Source organism: Eulemur rufifrons, chromosome 16 (assembly GCF_041146395.1).
Source record: "Eulemur rufifrons isolate Redbay chromosome 16, OSU_ERuf_1, whole genome shotgun sequence".
Classification (NCBI taxonomy): domain Eukaryota; kingdom Metazoa; phylum Chordata; class Mammalia; order Primates; family Lemuridae; genus Eulemur; species Eulemur rufifrons.
Window position 1 is genome coordinate 6,823,521 of NC_090998.1, and position 12,064 is coordinate 6,835,584.

Below are 12,064 nucleotides of genomic sequence, written 5' to 3' on the forward strand. Positions count from 1 at the left end.
GCTCCCCTCTGTCCTCTTCCTTTGCCTCCCCTCTGCCCAAGGGCAGCCACTATAATTTGTGTATCTGTCTATATCTTTGCATATGCCTTTATAGACTTACATGTATTTTTAAAAAACAAAATATATTTTTTTCATAAGTGGGACCATGTTATAGGTATTTTTCTATGACTTCCAATTTTGCTTTTAAACTACGTGACTTTGGAAAAGGCACTTTACCTCTCTTGGCCCCGGTGCTCTCACCCGTGAAAAGTAAGGGCAGGAGGGGTGGGTAAGGGCAGCCCAGAGGGGCACAAAGACCCTTTTCCAGTTGATGCTACATCTAGCCCCTTGCCTAACACAAGAGGAAACTGAGGCTGGAGAGGCAAAGTGGCCACAGTGACCCAGGAGGTAGCGGTGGGCAGACTGAGAACCGAGCCTTTCCAAGCTCAGGGCTCCTTCCCAGGCTTCCAGAGAAGCAAAGTTTTGTTCTGTGGGAGGTCAGGGGCCTTGTAGAATTTGTCTTGCAAGGACTCCCCCATCCCAGGGCTCCCCCCAGCCCTTCCTGCCAACCCAGGGCCGCCTTCCTCCTCCCCATACCAGCCGTGCCCTGGTGCGGGTCTGCAGGGGGAGAAGTGAAGCCGGAGGGTCCGCAGCGGGATGAGGGTTATGAGTGGGAAGGGTCTTCCTGCCTCTTGCTCTCTGGGGACAGGAGATGACAGAATTAGTCACTTCCTCCTCTACACTCCCAGGAACAGCCCCTCTCAGCACTTACTGTTTATTATTATTATTATTTACTATGATTATCCTGATGTGTATGTGTGTTTACATACAGGGGCCATCTTGGTGACCTCAGTGTCTAGTGGTCACTGTTGACTCATTCTGCAGAAGGCAGCAGAATTAGGATCTTGGGTAAGACCCAAGGTTTATCTTTGACAGAGAGGGCTGTACCTTAGGAAAGCATCCCCCAAACATCAAACATCCTAACCTCGTCTGATAGCCCATTTATTTGTGATCTACTAATTTATCTAAATCTCCTTCACTTTTTCTTTTCACCCTCTATCCTTTCTAAGGTAACAATGAGTTTCTCAATTCAATGGGACTTTTTATTCTTGCTACTTAGAGCTAGTTCACTGTTCCACACTGGGCTGCCCGCTGTGGAGAACAGCAGTCTTTTTTATCTGCACTTATGTCGTAGGGATTTCTCTTTTATCTAAAACGACAGACCACAAAACCCCTCCCTCCTACTCTTAGTCTAGTCACCGGGCAGGATACTTAGAAGTTCACCATTTGGAGTTTATCGCTTTGGGTTAAGACGGGGTTATCAACCCTGGCACTATCGACACTTTCAGCGAGATAATTCTTCGTCTCGGGTAGCATAATTCTGTCCTGCGCATTGTAGGTCTAGCAGCATCCGTGGCTTCCATTTGCTAGACACAAGTAGTACCTCCTAAGTCACTGCAATCAAAAACGTCTTCAGAGTTTGGCAAATGTCCTCGGGGGGCAAAGTCGAGAACAACTGGGTTAAGGCATTGTTCCCACTGAAAACACAAACACTCTGGAGAAGAATGTTTACCAGAACCTTTCCAAGGACAGTTGGCTAAGGGCGGTATGGGGAAAAGGAGAGAAAGAAAGCGTATCGAGAAGGACCCATTCCCACCAAGCCTCTTTTTGGATTCTTCACGGGCCTGTGGGAAGAAGGATCTCTCAGCAACTCCCTGTGAAGAAGGCCTGGGAGAGAAGCCCACGCCCACCCGTGCTACGAGTCCGCGGCACACTTCGTGTGGGTCTGGTGTTGCCAGTGAAAATCAGAAAAACTTCAAGGAAGATGGTGAAGAACACGAAAGGAGAGAAGCAAGGACCAGGCCTTGCCCATGGAGAATTCATGGATTTCTCATCCCTGTGAGTCTCCTTTCATCCTCCTGGGCAGGGTTGGGTAGGCATTATTATAGCCATTTACTGATAAGGTTTATCTGTCCTAGTCCAGCTGGGAAACGCCCACGTCTTTCAAAGGGAAGGAATTTAACACAGGGAGAGCTGAGAAGCCAAGAAGGGACAGTGAGGCAGCTACTATCCCCAGGGCTGGGAAGACCAGAGGGGGTGTAGCATTGGAGACCAAGAAGCCTCCAGAGCTATTGGGCAGGAAATAAATAGTGCGGGCTACCTGGTAGGAGATGGGATCATGGACAGAGGGCAGGAAGAAACACAACCAACTGCAGACAAAGTGAAAAAGTAGAGAGGGGAGAAATAGCCTGGCTTCTCGCCTCCTACCCGCCTGTCTTCTACCAGGGCCTCCTATTGGTTAAACCTACCCAGAAGCCAACGGGAAGAGGAGTCTGGGAATGTAGTTCCCGGCTGTGACACAGAGCCAAGCCGGGGAAGGGTGGGGAACAGATCTGCGAGCAAACCAGCAGCCAATTGGTACGAGACCCAGAGAGGGCAAGGCACCACTAGTGGCTCATGCCTGTAATCCCAGCACTTTGCAAGGCTAAGGCAGGATCGCTTGAGCCCAGGAGTTTGAGGCTGCAATGGACTATGATAACACCACCGCACTCTAGCCTGGGTGACAGAGTGAGACCCTGTCTCAAAAAAAAAAAAAAGAGAGAGACCCAGAAAGGTAAAGTGATGGGGCTAGGATCAAAACCCAGATCTTAGTGCTCTTTCCTTAGGCCCCGAGGGCTGAAGTAACTGCATGGGACTAGCAGCAGAAAGAAGGCTATAGTTCAGCCAGCTGGCATTAAAAAGGATGTGAGATAGTACTTACCTGTGAAGCAGGAAGCTTGGACTGGGAGGAGCATGCAGTGACCATTGCTAGTGCAAGAAATGTTCTGGGATGGGGGGTGGGGGCAGACACAAAAATATACAAAAGTGAATATGCACTCATCTGTATAAGTAAGGTTAGTGTACACTACGTGCTTCGTTGTATATATGTTATACCTCAATTAAAAGGAAAAGAGTCCCTGTCTTTTAGAGTAAAATCGTGAAATATTTTCAAATGAAATGATGCGATGTCTGGGATTTGCATCAAAACGATCACAGGGGATGAGAAGAGTCTGTGTGTGTGTGTGTGTGTGTGTGTGTCTTTGTGTTGGTGGGGGAGGGGTATATGAAAGAAATAAAACTGGCCATGAGTTGAAACTGGGTAAAGAGTACATGGCAGAGAGTTCCCAATATTACTTTCTCTCCTTTTGTATATTACATTATGTGTGAAATTTCTATGGTAAAAAGTAAAAAGAGAAAAAAGTACCTAGGGTCGATATACATGCATTCTTTATGCATTTATTGATAGGAGCTCAGGGGTGAGTCTAGCTCCAGCCCCCAGCTCTCTTGACCTGGAAAGAGCAGCAGCCCTGAGCGGCGCATGCTGTTCTGATACTTCCTCCCTTTCCAAGCAGTCCTGATCATCTGTATCTAGAGTCGCCAGCAGAGTGCGGGTCCCAGGCCTGCTCCAGGTAAGGAGAGAGAGCCTCACAGAGTAAAATGTCTAAAGCTCAGGCAGGTCCCTTCACCCTTTTGTGACCTCTCCTCCCCAGACTCACTCCCATGTGAGCACTTCCTGTCACCTCCACCAAGAGCCTGTCCAGGCATCAGACCAACAAGGTAAGGATGAGTGCTGAACAGGGTCCTTCAGGGAGAGAGCCAATGCCCAGGTGACCTATCTTAAGAGAAGTTAGCCCCTCGTTCCAAGGGAGACACTCGGAGTCACAAGGGAACAGCATGGTTGCTGGAATGAGCTGGGACCCAGGAATCAGGAGACCTGTACCCTAGGCTGGTTCTGCCATGGGCGGGCTGTGTGGTGTGGACATCATTCATTTATTCTGTAAATAGGTGTTGGGCACGTGGTATGTGCCACACAGTGCTAAGCATGGGGACCGCTGACAGAGATTCAGTCCAGGCCGCTGCAGAGCTCACGGCCTGGTGCGGAAGCAGACACTACAGCGGGCCAGAGGGAGCAGTCTGCTGGGGGCTGCACAGCCTTCCCAGAGCCTAGTGAGTCCTCAAGGACAGGTGGGGGCCAGCCGGGAGAGCAGAACTTGGAGACCAGAGAGCAGCGGGACAACTGCTCAGTTGGGCTGTTAAGGGGTCGAGGGAGGAGGTGAGAAGGAAGGGGGCAGTGACCCTGCAATCCTGGTCTCCTTATGTGTCACCCTGAGCCTCGGGTCTTCTTCATCCTCAGGGTCAGAGGGCCGGACCGGGTGGGCTCTCGACTCCCTCTGGGTGAGGATTGAAGGCTTGGGGCGAGGACGCTGGACCTGAGGGCTGTGGTGGCCCAGCCCAGCCCAGCCGGGCCCTACGCCTCAGGAATTCCATCTGCACATCCTCCTGGTTCTCTCCTGGAGAGGGGGGTTCCCTAAGGACAGAGGAGGGGGCCCCCTGCACCCTCCAAGTGTCTCACAGGTGACCTATGTCCACTCGTGTGTGGACTGGGTTGGGTCAGAAGGGCAGAGGTCTGGCTGGCTTGAAACTTGTCTTAAAAAGTCACACAGCAGGGCAGACCCCAGGCGTCTGCCAGCTGGGACTTCTGGGCCCCCCACACTGCCTCTGCTGAAAGTCCCCCCACACTGCATCTGCTGGCGGGCGGGTGTCTCTGCACTCTCCGTGTTTGTCGTCCGTCCCTCGCCCCTCCACTTGTCAGATCTGGCACCTTTCGGAGCTCTGTTCCCTGGTCAGCGGGGCCCTGGCCCTCAGGGGCCTGTCTGAGGACTGTCCACTGGCCCTGCCGCCCGTTCCCATCCGCTGCCTGGCCTGCGCCTGCAGCCCTCCTCTCCCGGTCAGGCTTCCGAAGAAGGGAGGAGGCCGGTTCCGGCCCCGCTGCCCTCACGTGCTTTCCCGGCCGCCCCCTCCCGCCTGCGTCGAGGCAGCCAAGCCTGTTCCTCTTCCCTGGTTGCTCGCTGCTTGCGATTGCTACAGGCCAGCCCTCGGCTCCCAGCGCTCCCTGTCCCCGCCCCGCGGCCAGCTCGCTCCACTCCCACTTCCTGAGCCCAGCGGCCCCTGGAGCCCAGGAGGCCAGGCCCGGCCGCTCCCGGCCCCCCGGGGGCACGTCAGCCCTGAGTCCTGTCCTAGCCGCTGGGCTCTGGAAGCCACCACCACCGCTGCCACCGTAGCTACCCAGGACAACGGGCCTCCCACCTTCCTCCCAGGCTCCCGCCCGCCCGTCTGGCTGCCTGGCTGAGTGGCCGCCATGCGCCTGCCTTGGGCCGCCACTCCCGGCGGCCTGGCCTGGGGGCCACTAGTGCTGGGTCTCTGCGGGCTCCTGACAGCATCCCAGCCGCTACTGGTGAGGGAGGGCTGGTGGGGACGGGTGAGGGCAGGGGAGAGGGGCATGGGCAGCCCTCTCTGTGGCCCCTCTGCCCTCCCAAGCCAAGCCTTGATTAACTCTTCTCCCCTCACCTCCATCTCACACTGAAGGTGCCCCCATACAGCTCCGAGAACCAGACCTGCAGGGACCAGGAAAAGGAGTACTACGAGCTCAGGCACCAGGTCTGCTGCTCCCGCTGCCCACCAGGTGAGAGGCAATGGCTGGAGGAAGCCTGGGACATGGAGGTGGGTTCCAGGGGGCTCCGGCCCCCTTGCTGCCTCGGAGGGAAGGCGGACACTGTCCCCCAGGACAACTAGCTGGCAAAGGCAGAGTGCGAGGAACTGGCCATCCATCATTTGCAGGCTCTGCGATTTGTCCCCTTCACTGGGCCTCCCGGCTCTGCCCCTCACTGAGAGGTAGCTGGAGGGCCAGGGCGGGTGATGGGCAGAGAGACTGAGGCACAGGCCTGGGTTCCACAGTGAGCAGCAGAGGTAAAGGTGGCAGCCTGTCTCCTGACCTCCTGCCGCCCCCTTACGTCCTAGGCACCTACGCCTCAGCTAAGTGCAGCCGCAGCCGGGACACAGTTTGCACCACATGCGCTGAAAATTCCTACAATGAGCACTGGAACTACCTCTCCTTCTGCCAGCTGTGCCGCCCCTGCGACCCCGGTGAGTGGGGATGTGCCTGGTGGGGGTGGGGGCGCCTGGAGCGCAGCCCTTCCCTGAGCCCTCCCTCTCCCCACCAGTGATGGGCCTCGAGGAGATTGCACCTTGCACTAACAAGCAGAAAACCCAGTGCCGCTGCCAGCCTGGAATGTTCTGCGCAGCTTGGGCCCTTGAGTGTACCCACTGCGAGCTACTTTCTGATTGCCCACCTGGTACTGAAGCTGAGTTCAAAGGTCAGAGGTCACCGAGGGGGTTGGGTGCCGGTGATCTTGCATGAGGGCAGGGAAGATGAAGCCGCGTCCATAGCGACCCCCCAGGTAGTTCTTGGCATGAAATGCCTCTTCTCATTCTGTGCAAAAGGCTCACAGAAGGGGTCTGCAGAGAAAGGGAATTGGGACAGACCCAGGGGACACAGGAGGGGGAGCTCTCTCAGCACTAGGGAAGCTCGAGCAAAATGGCGGGCAGCAAAGTGGAGCTTGGGAAAGGTGGGAGCGACAGAGTGGGGTGGATGGCCCAGCAGGAGGCCATGAGTGGGGCACAAAGGAAGCTCACAGCTGGGCAAAAGGCTCCCTTCTGCTCATTCACTCCGGCTGGCCTGCCTTTCTCTCGCCAGATACAGTTGGGGAGGCTAACAACAACTGTGTCCCCTGCAAGGAAGGCCACTTCCAGAACACCTCCTCCCCCAGCGCGCGCTGCCAGCCCCACACCAGGTGAGTGTGCCTCACCCACGCTCTTTCCACCCTCTGAGAAGCACCCCCATTCTTGACACCACGGGCCCCCCTCACCACTTCCAGCCCCATATGCCCACTAGAGTTGGGGTACTTGTGGATGGGAGCAGGAAAAGGTCATAGTCCTCTTTTTCCTCTGCAGGTGTGAGGACCAGGGCCTGGTGGAGGCAGCTCCAGGCACCGCCCAGTCTGACAGAAGCTGCAGAAATTCATCAGAGCCACTGCCCCCCGAGATGCCAGGTGAGGGGCCAGGGCTGAGAGACACACAGGGGTATCTGGGAAAATGCCTTCATCCCCACCCCCATCTAAAAAATGGGGAAACGATGAATCCCTCCCTCCCAGAATTGCAGCAAGAAGAAAAGTTCCTTAAAGAGAAATTGGAGTATTCCCTAGACTAGTTTTCTTATACACACACTTTTTAATTTATATATGCTGGGCCAGGAGTGGTGGCTCACACCTGTAATCCCAGCACTTTGGGAGGCTGAGATGGGAGGATCACTTGAGGCCAGGATTTGGAGACCAGCCTAAGCAAGAGCAGGACCCCATCTCTACAAAAAATAGAAAATTAGCCAGATGTGGTGGTGTGTACCTGTGGTCCCAGCTACCTGGGAGGCTGAGGTGGGAGGATGGCTTGAGGCCAGGAGTTAGAGGCTACAGTAAGCTATGATTATGCCACTGCAATCCAACCTGGGTGATAGAGAGAGACCCTGTCTCAAAAAAAAAAACAAAAGTTATATATATAGGGTAATATTATGCCAAGGAACACTCCCATACTGAGATGTAATTATAACTGACATTATTGTCATGATTTTGGACATGCCGCCATCACAGAATCCACTTACGAGACGGAATACCTATTCATTAGATTACATACTTTCACTGTTAGAGAGATAATCCCCCATTTGACTTTCTCTTGTTTTTTCCTGTGGACTGATTGGTTTCCTAGCCTAGTAGGTGATTAAAGAATGTTTCTAATGGCTAGAATCATTACTAATGGCAGTTCATTAACTTTTAAAAATTACCAAATATTTATAATGATAGCTTCTGTTCGCTGGGAGCTAGTGTGTCAGGCACTCTATGAACACTTTGCATTCACTGATTCATTTATTCCCCCTAATGATGCTGGGAAGTAGGTTCTGTTACTGTCCCCATACCCTGGATGAAGACACGAAGGCTCCAAGAGGTTAAGTGACTTTCAGGATCCCCTGGGGGTAGCTGGTGCTGTTAAACCTGTACTCAGCCCTTTCTCACTCCAAAGCCCGTGCCGTGATGCCCGCACACTGTAGAAAATTAGAAAACTCAGACAGTCAAAACTAAAACTCACCCCCAGAGCCACCACCTAGCGTAGCCACTCTTTACATTGCGGTATATACCCTCCCAGATATTTTTCTATGTATGTTTATATAGATATATATATTTTTTTACTAAAAGTGGAGTAATTTTAATGTTTTATAACTTGATTTTTCATTCAACAATATATCATAAATATTTTCCCATATGCTGTTATTAATTTTTAACTATGTAGCACATGTGACTGGCATTTTAGAACTGGAATTTGAGAGCGTATGTAAGCTAACCTCATTGTATGTAGGAAAAACTGATGCTCAAAGAGGTGAAATGACCGAAAGTTACACAGCTGGCAGGAGCCCAGGTGTCCAGATTCCCAGTCCAATTTCTGCCCGCGCCTCCCATTCTGTACTCTCTAAGGCTACAGATTTAGCTGAATCAGAAAAGGCAAAACTCCTGGTATACAAATGTCAAGGCCTCCTGACCTAGGCGGAGCTGATGGGCACTGTAGACCCCCTGCTACTGATGGAAGCACTGAGGCCCATGGAAAGACAGAAATTATCCACTACTACAGATCAGAACTGGAGAAACCAAACTCCCAGCCTCTCCTCTTCCCCTGCTGGAACCCGCCCTGAGCCAGGGGCTGGACCACTTGCAAGCCTTGCTCTCCCAGGCAGCCACAGGCAGAGTCCAGAAGCAAGCATCCTACCCTCCCACTCCTATAAACACTCCCAGGTGTTTATACAGGTGCAGAGTGGCAATCCCAGCTCCGCTACAGTGGCCTCTCTTTATCATAGCCAAGTCCACAGAAATGTGTCTCTACCCTGTGGTCTGAGTCTGTTTACAACCCCAAGTCCCACCATCCCCTACTGCCTCCCACTCCCTCTTCCAGCCCTTGAAACCCAAGTGCCCAAGCTCCCATCTCTCACCCACAGGACTTCCCAATCCTGGTCTTTTAGCAGGAGGGCTCCTGTACCACCCCCAAACATGTCCATCCGTGATAGAGTCTCTTGGCTATCAAGAGGTCCTCCCAAGTCCAACTTAGTTCCTCTTCTCTGTAATCCAAGGGAAGTTTCTCTCATTCTGCCTTTAGGAGCTGTAGTGTGGCTAGAAGGGGGAAAGCTACTCCCTTTTCTCTGTCTGTGTTGCCCAGAGAACTGGCATTCCTCCTTAACCTCCCCACCCCCGCCCTCATCGGGGCTGCCATTGCCCCCCTGTCTGCTGTCCTAGCAGGAACCATGCTGGTGCTGGCCATCCTGCTGCCCCTGGTCTCCTTCCTGATCCTGGCCACCATCCTCGCCTGCACCTGGAAGAGCCACCCCTCTCTCTGCAGAAAGCTGGGTAGGACCCTCTGTCCCCACATGGATGGGTCAGCAGTGGGGCTGGGGAAGGAATAGCCAACTTCCCCGCTGCAAAGTTTTCTGTCCCCCACACCGGCAAGACTCCCCATGCCTGCCTGCAACGTAGGCATCATCGTCTTCACTCAGCCCCTCATTCTGAGGCCGGAGATGAGGGTGACAATAGTCTGTTCCTTCTGGGACTCCAGGTGGGCAGCAACACATTGTGGTCGGGTGTGGAGGGTGAAAGGCTGGGGGTCTGGGACCTGCCGGAGGCCCTACACCCCTTGCATCTTCCATTGCAGGATCGCTGCTCAAGAGGAGGCCAGAGGTAATGGGGAGGCTGGGAAGGCAGAGAGCGGGGGTGGAGGTGCTGGGGGACGAGGCAGGAGCAGGCAGGGAAAGAGTGTGCTGGCTTCACCATTCATTCACTCATTCTGCTAAGGATGTCTGGGGCATGCTGCGTGCCAGGCACTGTGCTAGGCGCTAGGGTACAGCAGTGAGCAGAACAAAGTACCTGCCCTCCTGGAGTTGTCATTGCAAAGCGAGAATGAAGTGAAACAAATACCTGTTAGGTGGTGAAGCAGTGAATGATGGTGGCAGAGGATGGGGGTGTGCTATTCCAGACAGAGTGGACGGGGACGGGGAGGCCCCTCTGAGAAGCTGCTATTTGCACAGAGAGTTGAAGAAGTGAGGAGCCAGCCGTGGGGCTGTGGGGGACAGTGCACCAGGGGGTGCGATGGGGAGCACAGGTGGGCGAGCGGTGCGGGAACTAAAGAAAGGTGGGGTCTGAGGCCCTGGTCATTGCGGGGTCTCTCTCTCTCTCCTGCAGGGAGAGGAGTCAATTAACGATGACGAAAGATGGGAGCCTCCGAAGGCTAACCCGCCTTTTCCTGACCTGGTAAAGCCACTTCTGCCCATCCCTGGAGACTCGTCCCCAGGCTCTGTTGGGCTTCCCATGACCCCACCTTTGGAGGCAGAGGTGCAACAGCAGAATCTCCTGGGCCAGACCAGGGAGCCAGAGATGGAGTCCGGGGAGCAGGGCCAGGTGGCCCACGGTAAGCCCGGGGCAGGCCTGCAGGCTGGCAGGGAGAAGGGAAGGGGGCAGACGGGAGGGGAGGCTGCAGGGAGGGAGGGAGGGCTGGCAGGGAGAGAGTGGGGGCCAGAGGAAACAGAGATGAAAACAGAGGTGAGACAGAGATTCCAGCTGCCAGCCAGTGTCACAACTAGAGAGAAGAGAGGAGACTGGACAACCCAGAAACTGAAATGAACACAGAGGTCAAGAAACCGGTACCAAGTGGGAGAGGGGACGGGGAACAGGGGAGAAGGCTGGAAGAAGGTTGGGAGAGTTCAGGAAGCAGTGGGCCCCATGTTGGGGACCTTCTTTTTTCCACAGTGCTCCCTCGGCCTTCTGTCACTCTGCCTCCCTTCCCACAGGTACCAACGGCATTCATGTCACTGGTGGGTATATGACTATCACCGGCAACATCTACATCTACAACGGGCCAGTACTGGGGGGAGCACGGGGCCCTGGAGACCCCCCAGCTTCCCCAGAACCTCCATACCCCATTGCTGAAGAGGGTGACCCTGGCCCTCCTGGGCTCTCTACACCGTCCCAGGAAGATGGCAAAGCTTGGCACCTGGCTGAGACAGAGCACTGGGGAGCCATGTCCTCTAACGGGGGCCCAAGGAGCCAATTTGTCACCCATGACTGATGGCATCTGGGGAAAGGAAGGAGAAGGAAGACACAAGAACACCTTCTCCCCAGCGGCTTCCCTACCCACACAGGATTCCCAGGGGCCTGGGTAGGGCCCTGAGAGGCAGAGCCCTGAGGGACTGAACCTCAGACACGAGCCTCAGTCTCGAGAGCAGGGCTGGGCACTGGCCGGGTACAGTGTCCTCCACAGGACTCTCGCCACTGCCTGAGCAAGCCTGAGAACTGGTGGCAGACCCACCTGCCCACTGGGGCTGTGGCTGCTCAGCCTCAGGCACGGACGGGGCAAATGATGCCAACTGCTGCCCACCATGGCATGCTGCACCTAAGCACAGCACTGAGGGAGCCACCACATGGTCACCTGCAAGGACATCACCGGGACCTCTAAAGTGTTCATGGTGCTCATCCCCAAGTTTCAGAGGCCCTTCGAGGGTCCACACTTCACATGGACCAAGGTAGACCCTACCTGAAGACAAAGTTACATGGAAGACACTCCTCCCCTCCCCTCCTAGAGGAGAGGAAAGGGAGTCGGAAACTGCACTGTGGTAGGATTACTAGGTGTCGGGGAGAGTTTTGGAAGGGGAGGAAAATGGTGAGTGTATTTATAAATTGTAACCACATGCAAATAAAGAGAAGATTGAGACCCAGATAATTTATTTTCTTGGGATTTATATAGAAACACTATTCCATCAGGGCAATGTCAAAGACAAAGGTGAAGACATTAAAATGTAATCCCACAAAGGTACTTTGATGAGGGACTGGTATATGTGGTAATAATATTAGTCAGCGATAGCTAACAACGTGCCAGGCAGTGTTCTAAAAGCTTTACACTATTGACTTATTTAGTCCTCACAAAACCCCATGAGGTAGATGCTATTGCTATTCCCATTTAACAATTGAGGAAACTGAGTCACAGAGAGAGTAACTTGCCCAATCAGCTGCAAGTGGCCAAAACTGGGATTTTTACCCAGTTAGTCTGGCTTTAGAGGCCCCTTGGGTGAAGAAAAAAAAACTTCACATACCACAGCCCTCCGGAGTCTCTTTGAACTGGTGGAGTG

General features: G+C 53.9%; 1 protein-coding gene across 6 annotated transcripts; it reads left to right on the forward strand.

Annotated features, from left to right (window-relative positions):
- Positions 1-4,943: 4,943 nt before the first annotated feature.
- On the forward strand, positions 4,944-11,648 carry LTBR (lymphotoxin beta receptor). 6 transcript variants are annotated; one of them, XM_069490507.1, is made up of 11 exons: positions 4,944-5,254; positions 5,386-5,482; positions 5,818-5,943; positions 6,021-6,173; positions 6,299-6,356; positions 6,552-6,650; positions 6,811-6,908; positions 9,189-9,296; positions 9,598-9,623; positions 10,125-10,350; positions 10,730-11,648. In XM_069490507.1, exons 1-11 carry the CDS (start codon positions 5,159-5,161, stop codon positions 11,005-11,007), a joined length of 1,365 nt encoding a protein of 454 aa, XP_069346608.1. In that variant the 5' UTR covers positions 4,944-5,158; the 3' UTR covers positions 11,008-11,648. The 6 variants fall into 6 exon arrangements, with proteins under 6 accessions (XP_069346608.1, XP_069346609.1, XP_069346610.1 ...); XM_069490508.1 differs by lacking the exon at positions 6,299-6,356 and having other exon boundaries at positions 6,021-6,203; positions 6,554-6,650; XM_069490509.1 differs by lacking the exon at positions 6,299-6,356 and having other exon boundaries at positions 6,554-6,650.
- The last annotated feature ends 416 nt before the right edge of the window (positions 11,649-12,064 follow it).

What these genes read in the sequence shown, in the direction of transcription:
- LTBR (XM_069490507.1), top strand. Translation starts at nt 5,159, where the DNA reads ATGCGCCTGCCTTGGGCCGCCACTCCCGGCGGCCTGGCCTGGGGGCCA. An exon ending in CAGCATCCCAGCCGCTACTG is followed by an intron (nt 5,255 to 5,385) that starts GTGAGGGAGGGC and finishes CTCACACTGAAG; the next exon opens with GTGCCCCCATACAGCTCCGA. An exon ending in CGCTGCCAGCCCCACACCAG is followed by an intron (nt 6,651 to 6,810) that starts GTGAGTGTGCCT and finishes TTTCCTCTGCAG; the next exon opens with GTGTGAGGACCAGGGCCTGG.